The sequence below is a fragment of the Drosophila mojavensis genome, unplaced genomic scaffold, assembly GCF_018153725.1.
Source record: "Drosophila mojavensis isolate 15081-1352.22 unplaced genomic scaffold, ASM1815372v1 contig_136, whole genome shotgun sequence".
NCBI lineage: Eukaryota > Metazoa > Arthropoda > Insecta > Diptera > Drosophilidae > Drosophila > Drosophila mojavensis.
In genome coordinates, this window is record NW_025318667.1 from 14,841,486 (window position 1) to 14,862,788 (window position 21,303).

A 21,303-nucleotide genomic window follows, 5' to 3' on the forward strand; every position below is an offset into this window, starting at 1 on the left:
TTTGTTCAACTAATCGAACCATGCAGATCTATTATTTTCGGCTGCAAACTGAACCGGTTCACGCTGAACCGCTGAACTCGAGTTGTGCGCAGTTTATTAACAAGACGAGCCATCTAGATATTATCGGAACGCTCCTGATTCACAAAAAGTCACAAATATTGTGTGATTGTTGCTTCGGCGTTATTTCTCGCAACGCCCTACGCTTGTCATCAATCATTCAATTGATGTTAGTGAAAACCCGAACGTAAATCAAGTGCTGACATTTATGAATGCATAAATAACATGGCACATATGCATATATGTATGTGTGTGTCTATATACAAGATATCTATCTAGCGTATCCTCAACTGCGTAGCTATCTGCCCGTTGATGAGTTGATTGTCATGTGAACTTGAAATATGCCCTGTCCAAAAAAACTGCCTTTAACCGGTAAAGCTGAATCGATAGGAAACCGCTGATAAGCAGCTCGAAAGAGTTAGCTAGAAGCTAGAGTGAGAGGGAGTGAGAAATATTTCATATCTTTATATTTACCTATGTGTACATAGATATCTTGCCTTGCACTTGCACTTGCCATTCGATTAAGTTTTTGTTTTTATATGACTAATTGAATGACAACAACAACTACAACTAGAAATGACAGCACTTTAGATCGTTCCGTTTGCTTCTACATAGTACAGATTTCTCGTACCCCGGACCAAAGTCCATATCTCTCAACATCTATTCAAAATGTTTCGACTCATTTCTTGGCATTTTCCCTCGTTTCGTTTGTTTTTTAATTCTTTTGGCAATTGATATAGAACTTTGATTCGTGCCAATTTCTGGGTATAAAAAGACTATATATGCATATATATATTTAGATATCTGATATAACACATTGAAATCATATATATCCCACCTAATCAGCTGATAATAGGGTTTGAGCTTACCTGATATGTATTTTCCATTTAAGAAATATTTAGAATTTAAAAAATAATATATATATATTAGCTGATTAGCTATCAGCTATCAGCATGAAAGTGTAAGTAGAACACATCTAAATATAGCTCACAAGCCTCGAAGTAAGAGCAAAACTGAGACAGGTTGATGTACATATATGAATTTTCATATTACTATTATACAAATTACGTATATGTACAATATATATATATATATATATATATATATATATATATATATATATATATATATATATATATATATATATATATATTTGAATGTTTACATTAAGTTTAAGTTAACACTTTTTCAAGCACTTTTCAAGTAAATATAGGTATATATGTATATATATATAGGTAGGTATATATATAAGAATACATATAAGTAGCATACCTTAGACACAAATCGCTCATTAGACAATTATAACTTCTTTTGAGCACTCTATATACCATATATAAATGTATCTATGCTCGACCCAAGACAAATCCTCCAGCTCAATCACTGGCTTGATTAGCATTAAAGTCTATCAACTATCAACTAAGAGCTATCGTCATGCTAATCGCCGGCGCTCAGAGCTCAGTTGAGAAAACGACGCTGCAGATACCCCGTAACCGGAATCAATTGATAATTACAATAATAAAAAACTAGCTTCAATAGCGCCGAAATAAACTGCGTTCATACGGATAGACGGACGGACAGGAAGACGGACATTGTAAAAAATCAATATACTCATTTCACTTTCGTTAATAGATATAAAAAAAAAAATTATTTAGGTACGTTACCTACTATGAAATAAAGCTTCTTCCAAGACCATATGCCCCGTCTGCTTAAGTGCTCAACAGGGTATCTTAATTATATGCATTGCTGTTACTTCATGTCTCTGATGCTGGGCCACATACATATGTATTTATTTTTCCAGGGTATTTACAGTGACATATATGCCCATTTGACCCAAATTTCAACTATAAATTACAAATATCAAGTTTACAATTCATTCGTTTGCGTATAAGACTCTAGCAGAAAACGCTTTACAGGGTATCGCGCCAGATGCGCGTGCAATTTTAATTACTTACTTAGATAATATATACAGTATTAATGTATAAATTATACGCAAACTCAATTTCATCCAATGCAATCCATTTACAGGGTATTGCTAGCTGGTGCATGCCGGTCACATCAAGTGCACGATAGACATGTGTACATATGTATGTCTGTGTGTGTATATGTGTCATGTGTATGTCTCATATTTGATTTGCTAAGTAATACACCCATTGCCTCAAAGTTTACAGGGCATCTCTAGTCGAGCAACTGCTTGGCCACGTTTGCTGCTTTCTTGGCTATTGATTTTCTGGCCGCCTTCGCTGTTTTCCGCATGCCAAACAAGCGTTTAAAGAATAAATACCAACGACTGCAGCGCGTCCGTTATGTAGCAGCTGCAGGTCGAAGAGAGTGGGTGGGGCGAGGGGAGGTGAGTGAAAGGCGAGTGAAAGGTGGGCGCTTTGGCAGGTGTCGGTGGTTGAATTTTGTGGCGGCATAATATATGTATGCGGCTGGCGCCCAACGCATTTTCTGCGCATTTGGCATGCATTCAACCTTTGGACCCATCTACCTCGCCTCTCTCTCTCTCTCTCTCTCTCGCTCTCGCTCAGTCTCTCGCTCACATTCTCTATTTTGGTATGGCTGGTTCTCTTGGTAGGGAAGCGTGCTCGCGTGACATTTCGCGAAAAGCCCAGGAAAAATTATACAGTTAAAACATTGTTTTACTATTATTTTAATGATTTTTTTTCTCTCATTTATTATTTTGGTTTGTTGTGTTTGTTGTTGTTGTAGTTTTGTGTGTATGTTTGTTATAAAGTTAATAGCTAATCACTAACAAATTATAAGTACAAATGTATATCATATATATGTATGTGTATACATACATATAAAAAAAAAACACACAAAAATATATATGTATATATAATTACAATAATAATAATAATAATAATAGTAATAATAATAATAATGTATAGGTACAAATGTTGCGGTATTTATAATATACCGCATGTTTTATTTACTATTATATAATGTATTTTCGTCAAGTCTGTAATTTTGTTTTGTTTTGTTTTCTTTTTCTCAGCAGCAGTAAATAAATATATACAATTTATATAACCCGATATATATGTATATGTATATATATAAATGCATATACATATATAGGTATATGCATGTATTTATACATATTGTCATTAAATTGCGCTTAAATTTAATTGAAAAATTTCGTTTTTGTTTTTTTTTTCCCCCGTTTGATTTGCACCAAATTCTTGTGTTTATTTTTAGTGTCTTTTCGTGTTGTTGTATGTTGTTGTTGGATTTTTATTCTTATTCTGTTGTTATTTTTAATGTGATTCTTGTTGTTGTTGTGGTTGTACGATGCAATTGGCAGTTGCAATTTTGTCTCATTTAAAGTGTAGTTTTCTTCTTCTTCTTCTTCTGTTTGTGTTCCTAAGGAAACCGTAATGCTAATGCTTGTTTCCTCTATGGTTTCTTGACTTTGCTTCTGTGTTTGTGTGTGTGTGTGTGATTGTTTGTGTGGAAGCCTTTTTTCACAGTTTCACGAACTTCAAGTATATGTAAATACATATAAATATATTTGTGTATACATGTATATATAAATATATATAATTAGTTTAGTAACACATTAATTTTTACATCAATTAGTTTTGTGTATTTTCAAAGGATAACTTGTCTAAAAATTCAAAATATAGTAAATAAAATGTTTCGAAATTTAAACGAGAAAAATAAAGTAGTTTCAAAAAAGAATTTGCAAACAGCTGGCAACTTGTTTTCCACATGCCACCTCCTCGCGTCCTCGCTACCTGTTTCAATGTACGTTCACGCTCGCCACGGCCGTTATTTGACGCTCTGTCCACGCTCTGCCAACGCTTGCGCTCGCCTTTGCGCTTGCCGTCTCTCAGATTGCGGCACACGCAACGTCAACGCTGCGTGTGCAGTCGCTGTCATTCAGCTGCTTTCGCAGCCCTTCCAGTATTCGAATTCGAATATTCGAATATCGTTTTCGAATTTCTTTTGTATCCCATACATATCCCAAATGCAAGCGCAGTTCCCTGCCGCTGCGCTGTGTTTAGCCCGGTGACGAGGTGGATCGGCGCAGTCGCAGCTTCAGGCGATTCATGCTGCTGCCGCTGCTGCAGCGTCGTCGAAAGCGTCGTATGGCGTACGGACTGCCAGCGGTTAGATGCTCAGCGCTGCCGCCGTCGCCACCGATGCCATTGTTAAAGTCGAGCTCAGGCGCAGCTGTGCCGCCGGCAACGACAGCGGCTGCGCTGAACGCTTGACAGCAGCGTTTAAAACGTCGACCCAAACGGCTGACCACACTGGAACTTTGCGTTGGCAGCGACTGCGGCGTTGCTTGTATGCTGCCAGTGTCGCCGTCACCCTGCCAGCCATTAATGTTGTTGTTGTTGTTGTTGCCGCCGACGCTGCCATGGTGGCTGTTGTTGTTGTTGTGGTGGTTGCTGCTGCTGCTGTTGCTGTTTGTGTGTGTGACGTGTTCTCATGATCGCTTGCTGCTGTCCTTGCGAAAGGACTTGCGGAGCTTATCGACCAAACGCATATGGAACTTCGTATAATCGTTGCTCTGCTCAGCTGAGCGCTGCTCCTGCTGTGCTGTCGCTGCCGCCGTTGCTGCTGCTGCCTGTGCGGCGGCCTGCGCTGCCGCCTGTCGTTCCAGTGCCGAGGCTGTTTGCGTACGGCTGGGCGGACTCGAGCGCGTCGGCGACATCATTACCTGCGACATTTGCATCATGGAGCCGCCGTGGGAGCTGCGCGAAGTGTTGCGGGTGAAGCCGCGCGAACTGTGACAGCGCTGCATCTGCATGCGATGTGCGCCCAGCTGGCCGTGCGACGGTGACGTTGCAAAACTCTCCGACTTACATTCGGACACCTTGCGGCGACGTTGCTGCTGCTGCGACGGCTGGCCCGGCGTTCCAAGGGCGCTGGCCAACGCTGAGGTGCCGTTGCCGCTACTCACGTTCGAGCATTCGGATGTTTTGCGGGAGCGGGCACGCGTATCCTTATAGATATCATAGTTGTTCTTCATAACCGGCATCATAAAAGCCATTTCGTTGTTGTTCTTCTTTAGTTGGCACGCACGAAAAAAAAAATGAACACAGCTCAAATGCTCACAAAAACAAAAAACAAACAGACAAAATTATGCTGATTTCCAATCACAAAATTCGTCTCGTTATTCCAGACGTTTCGATTTCGAATTCAATTTGTGTGCGTATTCGTTCTTTATCGTTTACTTTTCCGTTCTTGAACGCGCGATTCAAAAATGCACTTCATATGCAATTCAACACGACTTTTTGTCTCTTCCTTTATTTTGTTTTTTGGTTTCTTAATGGAAAACGTTCGTTTCATGCGCTAAACGTCTGTTCAATGCGACTGCTGAATTGTATTTGAATCGTGTTTAAAATGAACGTTGCAGATTTGCCGCCGCCTGCTGCCAGAGAGCGTGACCAACATAAAGAGAACACTCTCTTGCTACGTCTTCAAAAAACACTGTGTGTGTGTGTATTTGCGTGCGTGTATGGTGTGTAGAGAATGCGCGCTCTGCTTCATTGGAGTGTGAGTGTGTGTGAGAGTGAGTGAGTAAGTGTGCCTGCGTGTACTGTGGCATGCAATTGGGGTTGTTAATATTTTGAAGTTGACGATATTGATTATCAATATCGTTTTATTAATGCTTCTGGTAATAATATAACAGCATACTGTATCATTTATGAATATCAATTAGCAAAAAAACACGGAAAAGATCTCAGAATTATTATGATAATAAAGTTCATTGCTTTCTATTATAGGGGTTTTGTTTATTTAAATGTTGTAATCAAGGCTGATATATATTTCGTTAATGCCGTTATATAATAATTTCTAGAAGCAATGGAAGGAAATGACTTACGATATTGGCAATACTTACGATATTTCACATATTTGTCTCATGTGCGATCATTTGTTACGATTTTACGTTTAGAAAGACTCACTGACGACACACATATGCCCAATCGCTCTCAACTTACACACACATTGAAGATAAAGCGGCATTTCTCTGTATGGGAGCAGATAAGGGGAAATGCATGTCATCTATTATGTATATGTATGTATGTATATAGACGAATGTTATACAAATATTGAACAAAAAGAATCGCTTATTGTTCAAGTCTTACAAATGCAGTGCTGCCGATAGTGCAACGCCCCATTTAACAAGGCATAGCTTAAGCGCTTCTAATTGTATGAGCGCTGTTGTTGCGCCGTGCCAGCACGTGAGAGCGGATGCGAGGGAGCGAGAGAGCGCGCTTGCGCTGTTGCGCGGGTCAGTTGTATCAACTGAATGTTTACACAGTGCGCCGTTTGTGACAAGCGTGCGTTTACGTGATTTATAGAACTATAAGTAAATTTGACTGTTTCTTTTTTTAGCTGAAAAAAGAGTAGTTAAAACAAATATTGAATATTGTGCTAATTGCATAAGAGCAGGTGATTTTGCATTGCCTTTGGCCAAACATAAGCTTGACAAATTGTTAACGTCAAATCGAGTGTCAAAGTCAAATGCAAATAAACTAATTGACAGTCATGGCAATTAATGCGGGGTCTGTAGATAAATAGCATTGCTTATCAGCTCTTCGTACTCATACCCTTTCTAATGCCATTCATATGCGGTCTTTGACTTAGGCCTCTGCACCCGCCCAGCTTAAGTAAATGAACAGAGACATTTGTTTAAATTTTGTTATTTTTCATAGTTCTCTTTTCTGTTTTGCTTTCAGTTGTATTTTTTTCCGTTCACTTTAATGAATAATTTTCAATCCAAATTGGGTTTTTTCATTTCTTTTGATTTTTGTTTTTGCTTTGGTTTCTTATTCTTTTTCCACGCACATTTGAATATCTATATGAATTGTTAAATAATGAAAGTGCATATACTCGTAATTAGTTCATTGATTTCTTATTTTGTGTATATTTATATATATGTATTTATATGAATGTTGAAAGTTTGTTCGTTAACAATTGAAGTAAATTTTGCTTTTGCTTTATAAGATTTGAAAAAATTGATTTTTCGGTTATATTTTCTTTTTATTTTTTTCTTAAATGCATTTTTTCCAACAACAGTTTTTTGGTTTTCGTATTTGTATATCGTTTGTTTTTTATTTCTTATTTTCTTGTAGTGTTATCTATAGATAATACAATAAAAAGCCTTCAAAAGAATAATATCAGAAATTTATCTATCGTAAAAGTGCGAAGCAGACACAAAAAAAAGGAAAACTCGAAAATCGAAAGAAATCTTTATAAATATGTATGTTTATAACTATAAGTAACATAGAAATATATATGTATATAAATTTTTGAAATTATTGTACAGATTTTGTAACATTTTGCATTGATTCTTACATTATTAATATTATTATTATTATGAATATTTTTCCTTCTTATTTTTTTTTTCAAGTGCGTTTTGTGCTCGTCTTTAGATTAGTTCAGGAACTACAAAAAAAAAGAGAATACAAACAAATGCTATATATATAAATCTTTCTTTTTAATTTTCTCATAAGATCAATACAAATATTGTATTTGAGTATATATATATATTTATTTCAGTGCCGAAAAAAAACATCTCAATTTATAGCACTTTTTAATTTAGTATTATTCGCTTGTTTTTTTGTTTCTTTCTGTATTTAGTATTTGTATAATTTACCTAACTTATTATTTTGTTTATTTTTTCTTTTTGTTCTGTTTTTTATATTATTCAATTTCCATCAATTTAATGAATGTCCGTTGCGCTAATTAATATATATAATAAATTAATTATTATTTAAGTACTAGCTAAAAAATATTTGTCATATATTTATAGATATATTAAATCGTAGGTTTTATTGGGGTTTACACGATAAGCGCATCGTCTGCGCATAAACCATCTCTACCAGCTGGGATTGTGCTCAAGGAAAACTGGTTACGATTCGTTAGATGAGAACCCAAAAAATAGAATACTACAAATATAGATGTATGTATATGTACTATATTGTAAATGAAAACAAAGGCAATCAAACTATTCTGGCAGTTTTGGTGGCTATATATATGTGTATATATATATATATTAGTGAGTCTGTATATATATATATATATATATATATATATATATATATATATATATATATATATATATATATTCGCGATTGCATCATTGTATAATGCGAAAGCTAGAGTACGATTGCTGGCCAGGGCTGCCAGACCAGATGTAAATGAAGACATGCAACAGGCTGAGCAGAGGCGTAGGCGTAATTCATTTTGGTAGGCGGTTAGAAAGTGGTATGTAAAGATGCTATCAAGATAGCCCCAGTGGTCAGACTTCAGACTTGGTATATATATATATATAGTTATATTTGAAAGTTGCCACACCCACCGCCTAGTTGAACTGTTGAGCTAGAACCGAATATTTCGAATTATAGTTGAGTCTGAGCTAGATTCTAGGTAACAACTACATAATACACAATACTTAGGATCTGACAGTTACAGTTACAATTATAGTTACAGTTACGGTTACAGTTACGGCTACAGTTACAGTTTAAAAGATACTGCATTGCAACAGACTTCTCATGAATCATCATAACATTATCAAGATCACATCAAATTTGTCAGCGATTAACTGCGAATGGCTGTTGCGTCTGTCAGAAATGGGGCGAGGCAGGAACTAAGGGAGGGCAGGGGGCGAATATATGTATATGCATATATATGCAATAGGATGTGTTGTCTCTGGTAGCTTTCAGATACATATATATAAAGAAACACAAATAGAAATAGATATTATGTTAAAGATGAGCTAATTTTTGCTATCAAAAGAGTCATCCTATATATATAGTCATCCAATATATATATATATATTGATTTCTGTTGTAATCGTAGTTAAGTATATATATATTTAGCTAATAAAGTCGAAAGGAAATACTCGTTTCATCTGAAGATCGATGATGCCCGTAACATTTTTTCATTTTCTTAGATTTGTTTTTCTTTTATTTTTTCAATAACTTGTTTAACAACCGCACTGCTTGAGGTACATACATTAAGGATATTCGAGCCTGATCGACTTGTCGATTGCAAAATTTTTTTAGCTACCCTGAAGATGCAATAGTTGAGGTATAACAAAAAAAAGAAAACATATGTATATCTATACATATATAGGATATACATATATCTTAAATCAAAAATATATAGCGTAGAATAACAGTTTATTTTCTATCGGGAAACTTGCGATTTCTGGAACTGGATGCGGCGGCGTCGCGACGTGGAAACTCCTCCAGCTGCATGCAAAAGTATGGGAGAGAAAAAGACAGAGAGAGAGAGAGAGAAGGAAGTAATGTAAGTTTTATAGCAGTAAGAGCTTAGCCTGTTAAGAGACTAACACGATTGCAAAGCTAGCAAAACGAGAGAGGAAACGAGAGTGAGAGAGAGACGGATAGCGAGGGGGCAGGTCGCTAGCATAAGCTAGCCAAGCTTAGTGCTTACAGCTTAGATAATGCTGCAGCAGAAGAGAGTGCTTGCGCTCAGCACACATATAACTGTTAACCAAAGAGAGTTTAACACAGAGAGCGAATGCCTTTAGCAGCAGTTAACAAGAGTTGAATGAACTGCTTAGAGAGTGCTCAGGCAAATGAATCGTAATCCAGGAGTGCGTAAATCGACTAACGACAGTGGAGTGTGCTTGGAGAGTAAAGTCTTGTGCGCCGTTGATTGGGGCGGCTCAATCATTCCAATCTCAATTAGCTGCAGATGTTCATGAACGTTATATTTAAACCAATCAGACGGTCATGAACGATTCGTTTTGGAGAGTCAATGGCTCATGATTTATTGAATCACTGTGCGAAGAGTAACGTCCGCGAAGGACTGAATGTACAGTTCATGAACCAGTGAGTCGCTCAATATCAATTCAATAAAGATCTCTCTTGAACTTAATTGAACACTGAATAAGTTCAATAAAACTTTTTTTAAAATGAGAAGCTGCAACTTAAACGGTGGCAGCTATTTGCTACGTCCTGGAGAGGAGCTCTGGCCAGACAACGTATGGAAGTTGTTAGATTAGTCATGTGGCTAGGGCTTGTGCTGACAAGGATGTACAGTGAGTCAGGTCCCCAATAGATGCCCCTTGACATCTTTAACGCGTTTCCAAAGCGAGGTCCAGGACGATTGGTCTGCAGGCATCTTCCATTTTCCAAACCAAGCTTAATGACAGTTGAGAGCACTCTGGGATAGTTTAGGGTCTAGCGCGACAGTGCTAGGTCACCAAGAAAGTTATGCCAAGTAAAATATCTTCATTGCCTTTCCAATTCATCTCGAATGGAATCCTTCCTGAGTGATTCGAGACGTGCAGGTCTTTCCATATACTTCCAAAACGAAATGGGGGACAGCTCCAATCAGTTTCAATGTCTTATGCAATTGCAATCGTGAGAGCTCTGTTGAATCCAATTCAATTTCTCCTACTTACCCTTTGACCTGTGTTTTTGTTGATGTGACGCGCTGGTGGGGGCAGCGGCTCATTTGCGTAGACTCTGCAATGGTTTGAAATGTCCATTAGGGAATGGCACCAGCCCTAGCTAAGAGTTCAGCCAGTTACCTGGTCTCCGTTTGCGTCTCCGGCTCGAGCAGGGGCAGTGTGTCCTCGCCCTGCTGCAGTAGCTCCACCGAAGCCAGCGAATCACTGCCCGTACCTGTGCCCGTGCCGGTGCCCGTACCCGTGCCCGTACTGGTATCCTTGTCCTTGTCGGCTGTGGTGCTAGAGGTGATCGCTGTGGCCGCTGAGGATTCGCCACGCTCCGCCTCGTGGCACTCGCACTGGCAGTCCTCGGGCTTGACGTAGTTGTAGTGCAGCTTGTCGCCGGAGCTCGCATCCGGTCGCTGATGGTGATGCTGATGGTGATGGGTGTGAGCGTGGCCATGGTGATGCCCAGAGCTGCCCCGATGTGCCCCGGTGCACACTCCGGCCGAGGAGGCGCTCGTGATGGCCGTCGTCGTGGTGGTGGTTATTGTCTCCTTCGGTAGCGTGGTGATCCGCTTGGCCGGTTTCCGCTTCTCGGGTATGTTCTCAAAGTCGATCCAATGGCCGGACAGTTTGCGCTGTGTGGATGCCTTCGGCTTGGGCTCCTCCAGGCTGGCAGGCGTCTGGCCCGTCGCTGTGGCCTGTGGAAGCGAAGGAGCTGCAGGTGGAGGCGGCAGCAGCTGCTTGCTGGAATCCTTGCGCTCCAGATTGTTGGCACGCAGCCCCTCCTCGGCGAACTCGAACCAGGACTTGCCGCTGGCATTGGAGATGCGGCGCGGCGACTTGCTGCTCTGCGTCTTGTCCTTGATGGTGGGCTCCTTGCGCGGCAGACTAATGCGCAGCTTCTCGCCACGCACGAGCCCGCCCGTGTCCAGCTCGAGCGGCGACTCCTGCGGCGTCATAATGCCTACGCCCGTGCAGTACTCCTCGAGATGTGAGGGATTCAGTGGGGTGGTCGAGCGTGGCCGGTCCACGGGACATGTCTTCAGCTCCATGTTGGCGCGCTCCTTCATTGGGATGAGCGGCACCCCCTGGGCCCGCTCCTCGGGCAGCGTAGTGGGCACATACGGAAGCTCGTCGTCAAAGGACTCCTGGGACACCAGACCGGTGCTCTCATGCTCCTCGATCAAGCACACGTTGCGCGGAAAATGATGACGCTTCGCATCCATGCCCATGGGCACGGCCGTCGTCAGCGACGAGCTGCCCGCCATGTCCGAGCCGCGTTCGCTCTCCGACGACTCGATCGGCTCGTGCTCGTCCGTCGAGTGGCGGTCCGAGCGCTCGTCGTGCGTGGGCGTGGGCGACACCGCCTCCAGCTGCTGCAGCTCTGCATTGCGTTCGACTCCTATTACTGGCATTACCGGCTCGGGCTCTAGCTGGGGCTGAGGCTGAGGCTGGGGCTGGGGCTGTGGCTGGGGCTGTGGCTGGGGCTGTGGCTGGGGCTGGGGCTCCGGCTCCTGCAATGCTACGCCGATTGCTAAGAAAGCGGAATACACAGAATCGGTATTAGATAGCACTTGAACGTACGACATAGCTCTGCCTAGATCTTTCTATGATTATCCAAACTGACGTAAATTTATCTATTTATTGGATTTTATTTTATTTATTTATTTATTTTTTTAATTTTTTTTTTTATATTGTTTTTCATACTCATCTAAAGATTTTGCGTATTATGGTTGCTAATAATATGAATAATTCTTGAACAATTGCCAGTACAGTGAGCACTCGGTAATGGAATAAAAATGATGGGGGTAAATATATTCTGTATATACTAAGTATATATACATATACATATATATGTACATATATTAACTATTTATGCAAACATTTCAATGAATTCTAAGTAATGAGAGCTGCATTTGAAATTGAAAGAGTGGCAGACGCGGTGTTGTATATGCAAGAGCCCTCGTCCCCCTGCTCACCGCCTTCTGTGCATTTCCTGCAGCTGAGTAAATGATGAATAAGGGCATTGTTAGGCTGAAACCCGAAACGTGCAATTGTACTTTGTCTTGCTGATTCCACGAACGGAGAAGCCCTATGTTGCAAATGTAATACTGCGGACCTTGGCTCAGGATACAATTTATCTGCGCTTAACGGGTGAACTTGTATATAATATAGAACAGTTTAAAGCTAGAACTTTAAGATGTGGCTAGTGGATTACTGCAAAGGACAGACTGTATTATTTTTTAGGTCTTACGCATTTCCCTTGAGCTGTATTTCCTATCAAGTTTATATACTCTTTTGTAGTGGATTTGCTTTCATTTTTTCCCTGATCTAGATTTTGCAATGCTGATTAGATTTACTTTCTAATTTGAAATCTATATTGTTGACTGTTTAAATATTCAAAAAATGTAATTTTTCTTCTAAATCTGGCATAAGATTCTAATAAATAATATGACATAAATTTTTAAAGCAAAATTTTTGCCATTTGTTATTTGCTAAGAATCAAGGTAGTACCAGCTGTGGACTAAAGGGAATTATTCAACAGAGTTGAACACTATCTGAATGAGCTCTCTCAGCTCTCGAGGGATGTCCTACTCTCTGATCTTAAACTATTTTATGGATACAGTTTCCGACAAAGCTCTCTGATCAAAGAAGATCTATATAAGAATCTCAGCCCAGTTTATGGATAAAGTTTTCTTCAGCTGAAGCTCTCTGAATAGGTAATAAAATCTACTCCTAAATGTCTTCTAGTCTCTCAAGTAACTGATCAATGGGATTTTATATACAGTAGAATCCGACTATAACGACTCCGTTTATAGCATCCGTACGATTACTGCGACGTAAATTCTGCTCCCCCGTCAAACTTTTGTATATGAACAGACTTATATGGCGACGATCTCTTGGGCGTCGTTATAATCAGTTTCTAAATAATAGAATAATAAATATAGCCTGGTACAACGATCTCTAAATTTAATATTAGCCTATTTCACCTGACTGTATTCACCCACCTGTATGGCTAACTACTATATACTATTTAATATATAGTTTATACAGTTCAGTTTAGTTAAATATAGTTCAGTTTAGTTTTTTGGATACTAACGTTTCGATTCCGGTATGCTCTGGCGCTTGGGCTTGCGTGGCACCGTCCCAGTCGCCGGCTCAGTCACAGCTTCCGGCACGCTCTCAGTCACGTTCTCATGATACTTTTTGCGCACATCGAAGCTCTCCAGGTAGCGCGAATGGCGGACATCGGCGGCCGGTGGTGCAGCGGGCGGTGCTGTGGCAGCTGTTGTGGCTTCCTCCTCGGAGTTGGAGCAGGACTTGTGCTTGGAGCGCATGACGACGGCGCTGCTGACCACCATGGTGGCACCCGTTGCGTGTTGCTCCTCCTCGGAGCTGGAGCGTGCCGTCGGCTGTGGAACGGAGGCGGGTGCGGGTGCAGGTGAGGGTGAGGGTGCGGGTGCGTCGACACGCCGTATGACCGTGCCCTGGCGCTGAAGCCCATCGGTGGTGCAGTCGGAGGCCGTGGTTGAGTTGGAGTCGGGCAGCTGGACCTGCTCGGACAGTTGGCTGGACTGGCTCTCGGTCTTCGAGATGCTGAACTGTGTGGAGAACAGCTGCTCCTGGCTGCCCGAGCCCAAACGGGTCGCGAACAGCAGACGGCGTCGCTCCTTGGCCGCGGCATCCTCCACGGGCGCATTGACCGTGGCCACGGTCTGCACTAGGCGCGGCTCGCAGGCGCTCTGCGTGCTATCCACCGAGGGCAGGCGCTGCATCTCGGCCAGCCCATTCTCGCGCACCACCTCGACGACCGCGTGCTCCGTGATCTGGCCGAGATTGGCTTGCGGCTCCGGCACGACGTGACGTGGCTGTTCGCTGTTCCAGGCGCGCTGCTCCCGCGGCAGCTCCTCTTGCGCCGGCAGCGTCTGTATGGCATCCAGATCGGCGCGCGGCTGACTCGCCTTGCGCTGACCCACTGGACGCAGTGCGGCAGCTGCTGCGGCCAGCTGGCTGGCAGTGATCGGAGCGCCGGCTCCAGCAGGAGCAGGCACATTCGCCGCCTTCGCTGCGCTGCTCACACTGATGATCCGCGTGCGCTCCATGGGCGGCGGCGAGGGTGCGGCCAGCTGCTGGATGCCCTGCAGCAGGGTGCGCGCCTCCCGCTCCTCCGGCGGCGTATGCAACGGTATGTGGATGACGCCCTCCACGGGCTCATCGTAGTACCTGAGGCGGCTGTTGGGCCGCGAGCCGGCGGGCGTGCGACTCCGTCCGCCTGGTGCGGGCGGCGGCGGTGGCGGCGGCTCGGCGCTGTCGATGGGCGAGGAGCTCTTGGAGCTCTTGGTGCCATCGGTGCCGGCGCTGCTGCCCCGCTTGCCCGGCTTGAAGATGGCCAGCACCGACTTCTGCTTGCTGGGCGTCACGTTCTGGGAGCCGGGCGCCTGAGTCAGTGCCATCGCCGTCGATGGTCGCTCTTTGCTCTTGCTGCGCGACCGGGAAGACTCACGCGGCGAGTCGGGCGAATCCTTGCCCAGCCGGAACAGCGAGCTGAACGAGCTCTTGCGGGAGACTGAGGCGCCAGCCGGTGCTGCCGGCGAGGGCGAGCGACTGGTCAGCCGCATCGCATGCCGCGACGGCTTCGGACTGGCCGTCGGTGTCAGACGGTGCTCGTCCAAGCCGCCGCCCTGCAGGCTCAGCGAGACGGGCTTCGACTGCGACTGCGACTGCGAGTGGCTGTGGGAGCTCTTCGAATAGACGGGCGTCAGCTGGTTGGGCGCCTCGACGACACGCTCGTTGGGCGCAATGCCCTTGTCGCTGTACATGTGATCCGGACGCAGATTGATGCGTATGTATTCCGTGCCGCTGGGCGTCTTGCCGACGACCATTTGCCCGGGACTCTTGGTGCTGCGTCGCTGAGCGCCCATTGCGCTGGAGCTGGCGCCGATGCTGGAGCTGGAACTGGGCTTCGCTGGGCCACTGCTGCTGCTGCTGCTGCTGGGCTTGCTCTCGCCATTGGCCAGCGTGGTGGGCTTGGCCCGGCGTGCCAATGTGCTGGGCGGCTGCATCTGCATCTGCATCTGGATGCCCTCGGCGAGCACCACCTGGGTGGGATCGTGTTTGGCCCGTGCCAACAGCAGCTGCTCCACGGCCAGTGTCGCCTCGCCCAAGCTCTGAGCGGAGCTGGGCGCCGTGGAGGCATTGCTGGCCCCGCTCACCACCCCATCGGCGCCCTCCACGGGCTTGGGGCCGCAGAACGATGTCTCCAGCAGCATGCGATGCGGCGATGGTGAGCGCGAGACGCAGGAGACGGCGGACAGACGGCTAACAGCCGAGCCCTGGCTGCCGACGCTCGAGATGCGGCTGGTGCGGCCCGAGATGCAGAGCAGCGCGGCCACCTCAGAGCTGGCCGAGTCCTTGCGCTGGTGCTGCTGCAGGTAGCTCTGGTGGTCATCGAACTTGAAGATGTGCGGCGACGACCGTTTGCCCTGCGAAACGAACAAAAAAGAAACAAGCTCAATACATTACGCAATTAGCAGCAGGCACGAGACACGAGGCACGCGGCACGAGGCACGAGGCACGAGGCACGAGAGTCATCAATCCGTTCTCTGGCAAACCAAAGACAATTCGACTGGGACAAATGCCACTCGAAGCGAGCACTGTCGATTGGGAGTCCTTGAGACAGCCCAAAAAAAAGCTAAACAGAAACAAGAGTGTGTCATACTATGCGAGAGTGAGCGACTGAGCGATACCCTATAATGCGCTCTAGGCTAGCTATATTATGTACTTATGTAAGCTGTCTTTTGGAATCTCCAAATGCGAATTGACATAACGAGACATGGCCTTGTACAAAATAAATCAATTTACAAGTATCGATATTTATCGATTTCTGTGTGTTAAGAGAATAACGAAATATGACTTTATTAATTACATTTAGTCATTTAAGATGAGAAATATTTAAGTTAAGTAGTTTCCATTTGATCGAATATCAATTTATTGCGATCGATATTTATCGATTTTTTGTTAAATAAACATGGAAATAGTACAATATTTCATAAAAGTAGTCTATAATCACTAACCATATGGTTAGTGGTATAACGATATATGACTATATTCAAAATTCACAGTATACGATATATCGAAAATCAACTATCAACTCTCGTTATTAATAGTTTTTCTATCATTTGTATTTAAAATAAAATTTCAGCTGTACTTGAAATGTAACTGAAAATGAGGATTTTATAATCGATATTTATCCATATTTTTTAGAGCCAATCAACCTCGTCGAACTATTAGACATTCATATATATTATATGTTTATAATTAATCTTGAATAATTTTGAAAATTTCTCTGAACATTGAGCTATTCGCAAAATGTTATCGATAACTTAAAATATAGCTAATATATGTTAGGGAACAGATATGCTCACAGTAAACGAATTGAGTTTGAAACGTGGCTAGCAAACAGCTTTGAAGGACTAAGATGTCTGCAGTATTAAAAATTTAACAGAAAACACTATACTATATATAGAAAATCGATATTTATATAGAGACACTTTTGGAATATTGCACAGCTATCGAAACGAAGCCAAACTCTTTGATACGCCACATATTTATATGAAACTATACCAAATACTGATTAGATTTGAAGCCATTCGAAATGCAGCTGACATATGCATTGCACTAGCTATATAACGGCTTAGATATGCCCAAACAAATGACAGGGTACTAAAATGCTTCCAAATGGAAGAGATTGAACAAAAAGCTATCACGCGTTAACCCGGAACACAATCTCTGACATTCATTCAATCGCATGTCAATTGCATTTCGACTTCCTTGATGGGTCGCTGTTGGCCCCGGCGCGCTCTCAGCGGTGTGTGTGTGAGGAGAGAGAAAGAGAGAGAGAGCGAGAGAGGTGGAGAAAAATATATGGTTAGATAAACAGAGCGGCATACCAATAGAGTGTGTGTGAGAGAGAGAGAGAGAGAGAGCGAGAGAGACAGAGAACTGGGCGGTCTGACGGAGAAAAACATGCAAGCGAACTGATATAATTGCTGGGTTTGTGGACTCAATGGGTCATTGAAACTGGAAACATTGATACATGCAAAGCATCCACAGATAAAAAACAACAACAACAACGACAACAAAAGGAGAACACTTTAATCCGAAAAGCATTAATTAGTAACTGCAACGAGCTCCAATGTCAGCTGTGGATCGGATTTTAACATTTAATTAACATTGACAGTGACAAATCGAGGAGGGGCGACGGGCGACGGGCGGGCGGGTGTTTACGACTCACTTACCCCCAATTAGGGCGTGGCAATGCATTGCAATGCATCAGCCGAGGAGGGGGGGGGGTGGGTGTAGCTCTGCATGTTTAACTAAACATTGAAGCCCATCCACCGTCGCACGCAAAGTTGTCCAAAATGTCAAGGCCGTCGACTCGGTAAGCCATCAATTTTGTCCATCCAACCGCATATCGAATGCCGTCGCTCTATTACCAATAAACTTGTTAATTGTGCGACAGGTGAACGGTTTTGCGGTTGCACCTAAACCGCAAAAGTCGTAGCTTAAAGTTTGTTCCAAAAATTTTGTTGTTCATTCAATGAACCTGGTTCATTATGGGCTAATGCTGCAGCGGCAACGGAACGAAGTAGACCTAATTGATTGATTGATTGACAAACTGAAACGGAACATCTAATTCCAAAGTGAACGATATTCAGCTCACAACTCGTTTATCCAACTGATTTAGTTATTCAATCAAACATTTTTTTAGACAAATTTACTGCTATTGTATTAATATATTGATATGGAATGAGTGATCCTACAAAATTTGAATATAGACATCTAAAATAAAAGTGAATGACTCATTTATAAGGCTTCGATATAGAAAATTTTCGAGAAAGAGTCAAAGTGTTTCAGTTCTGTTTGCCTATTAAGAGGTTGCCTGTGTAAGCCCTCCTAATTTCCTAACTCCTAACTGACTTATATCTTTGAAAATTTAATAAATACAGTCGAGTCTCTATAGTTTATACCCCGCTAAATCCCCTTGAAAAAAAATTCGTCACTGATAATATTCGATAATTTCGATTTCTGTGTAAATCGTAAAACATATGATCCCCGTATCATTTTGAATTACCGAGACTCGACTGTATAAATAAAATAAATCGTATTTATATAAACAGGATGCATTTCCTAGACCTTTATAATATCATGTGCCAATTATATACGATGCAATAAAAATGTATATACAAAGGTGGTTGTTATAGGACATATATAATTTCATATCCTAACTCAATACTATCCTATCGCATTGACAATTAATATAAAAGGAAACCCTGAGTAGGCCCTATATATGTCATATCTTAACTGTATTTCGTATACTATACCAATAGCAAATCAATCATATACATTTGGCAATTTATATAAAGAGCCCCATATATCTATGTTCTTATCTTAAGTAGATGCCGTATAATATACTACTTATATCTTTGACAATTCACATAATAATTTTGTCTGTGTAAGCCCTATATAGTTATATACCTTAAATCTGTATCATCTCACATATTTACCAATTCATATAAAAGGAAACCAAGAGTAATTCCTATATACATATGTCATATCTAAACTAGATTTCGTATAATATGCGAAAAGCAAATCAATCCTAAATATTTTACAATTCATATCTGTTATACCTTAACGGGATGTCGTATATTATACCAATACTATACAACTCATATAAAGATGCTACCTGTGTAGCATCATTCTATCCTGTATCCTTGGCAATTTATTGATAGCAAACCAATCTTAACCATTCATACAAAGGATTTACCTGTGTTAACCTGAGCTCTATTCACTCCGATATGTGTGGCAATTCATCAATAGCAAATCAATTGCCACAAGGTTAGTTACTGCGCAAACAACTTTGCTTGACTACGACAACCACTTGCGGCTTGCCTCCTTTGCTATGGGGATTCATACATAGTACAACAAGGTTCGACCGCATTGAGTTTGAATTTAACAATGTCTTTATTCAATGAGTAAGGAAGAGCGAGCGAGGGGCGAGCAAAAATGTCGCTCCTACAACTTCAACTGCAAATGCTGCGCTTAAAATGACTAAGTAATTAGTCTATAGTATTCGAAAGACTTAAAAGTTACTTTCAAGGGGCGAAAGTTCTGCGAAGGTGCCAAGGAAGGTGCAGCGGAAAGGACCGACCCGACAGAAACTGTCGCTGCAGTCAAGGGAGAGACTTTAATAGAGCAATTGTGCAACAGCTAAGATGATTGTAGAAGAGTCTGTGACTTTGGCGAAAGGGACGAATGGAACATGGACAAATCCTTCATGAAAGGACATCACCTTGAACTGCACGGCTTCAGCTGGAACATATGGAATAACTTTACCTTAAACTTTAATGCGGGCTAACATCTAATACTCAGGTGGAAGGCAACCCAAAAGGGAGGAGGAAGTAGGAAGTAGGGAGGCAAATACAGTCTAACACATCGCTCAGAGTAACGAGCTGACTGAAGATGCTGTTCAACCTGAGACTTATCTTAACTCTACCCAAACTCGCATAGTTTCTGGAAATTGATATTTGATACTATTTGATTATTTTGCAGCATTTCCCATTTGCTGTTTGCCCCGCGGCAAATATGACGCAATTGATTGAATTTCTTGCGTTATGCACTTATCTTAACTGTTATGCCATTAGCCTGGCCAGCAGCAGCTTCCTAACTACTTTCCGTCACTTTTCAATTGGTCTTTTACTTATTCAGTTGGCCAAGTTGTGAGCTTATGCGTTTTAGTAAACTTCTCAATTACAGTTGGCCGGTGGAGCTCGGTCCGTGTTCGTGTTGAGCGCTGACAACTTTGCAAGCCGAGGGGGCGTGGCTGCTTCTGTTCTGTTCTGCTCTGTTCGGGCTGCCATCATTAATAAGTTTCTAGCAGCGGCTGTGCCAGTTGGCGAAACAGTTTGATTTGATTATTTTCCCACATAAACTTTCGCTACCCCAACAAAGCAGCATCACGAAAGAAATAAAGAAAAAAAAAATACTAATACTACATTAACGGGCGGAAGTGTTGGCGTAGCCAGAGTTGCCACGCTGCTGCAATTTCAATGAGTTAGACGACTGCCAATTGGCCGCTTTCCGTTTCCGCTCGCCGTTCGTGGCCACATGTTGTGTTCCCATCTCTCTCGCTATCTCTCTCCCACTCTCTCCCTCTCTCTCTCTTCTGCGTGTGCGAAACTTTTCTCGAGAAGAGCAGCGCGGAGCACTAATTAGAGCTTTTGTTAAAGTGTCACCTAGCAACGTGTGAGAGTGCATTTCCACAACAAAGCCATTCGAATTTTATTTATTTATAGCGGGCATTATTTATAAATTTAATTAAATTAATTACATTAAATTGTAATTTAGGAGCACCTTCTATGGCGCTTTTAAAGTTTGGTTACATTTCAAATAATGTGAAATTCAATTCAAATTAAATTATTCACTCAGTGAATCATTTTCATTTTGAATATACTCAAAGTCTACTCGTATTACGTATATGAGAATTACTATTGGTTTTTACCAATCCATTATTATTATATTTGTTTGAGTTTAGAATTGATAGGAAAACCTCTAGAGTAATACTGAATCAATGCTCCACATATAAATTCGATTATTCGATTATTCATATATTCATACATTCATACATTTATATATTCATATATTCATATATTCATATATTCATATATTCATATATTCATATATTCATATATTCATATATTCATATATTCATATATTCATATATTCATATATTCATATATTCATATATTCATATATTCATATATTCATATATTCATATATTCATATATTCATATATT

The 21,303-nt window shown here is 42.0% G+C and overlaps 2 protein-coding genes across 4 annotated transcripts in view; both read right to left on the bottom strand.

The window, feature by feature from the left end:
- Positions 1 to 3,537: 3,537 nt before the first annotated feature.
- On the bottom strand, positions 3,538 to 5,408 carry LOC6583868. The gene has a single exon (XM_002009494.4). It carries the CDS (start codon positions 5,057 to 5,059, stop codon positions 4,493 to 4,495), a length of 567 nt encoding a protein of 188 aa, XP_002009530.2. The 5' UTR covers positions 5,060 to 5,408; the 3' UTR covers positions 3,538 to 4,492.
- A 3,322-nt stretch (positions 5,409 to 8,730) lies between these two features.
- Positions 8,731 to 21,303, bottom strand: part of LOC6583869 (nascent polypeptide-associated complex subunit alpha, muscle-specific form) — a 34,182-nt gene continuing 21,609 nt past the window's right edge. For all 3 annotated transcript variants that reach the window (XM_044009491.1, XM_002009495.4, XM_044009492.1), the window contains 4 exons: positions 13,548 to 15,930; positions 10,583 to 11,981; positions 10,454 to 10,517; positions 8,731 to 9,272 (listed from right to left, as the gene is read on the bottom strand). In XM_044009491.1, coding sequence (XP_043865426.1) covers positions 9,201 to 9,272; positions 10,454 to 10,517; positions 10,583 to 11,981; positions 13,548 to 15,930 — 3,918 coding nt within the window. In that variant the 3' untranslated portion in view covers positions 8,731 to 9,200. The remainder of the gene's footprint in view (positions 9,273 to 10,453; positions 10,518 to 10,582; positions 11,982 to 13,547; positions 15,931 to 21,303) is intronic.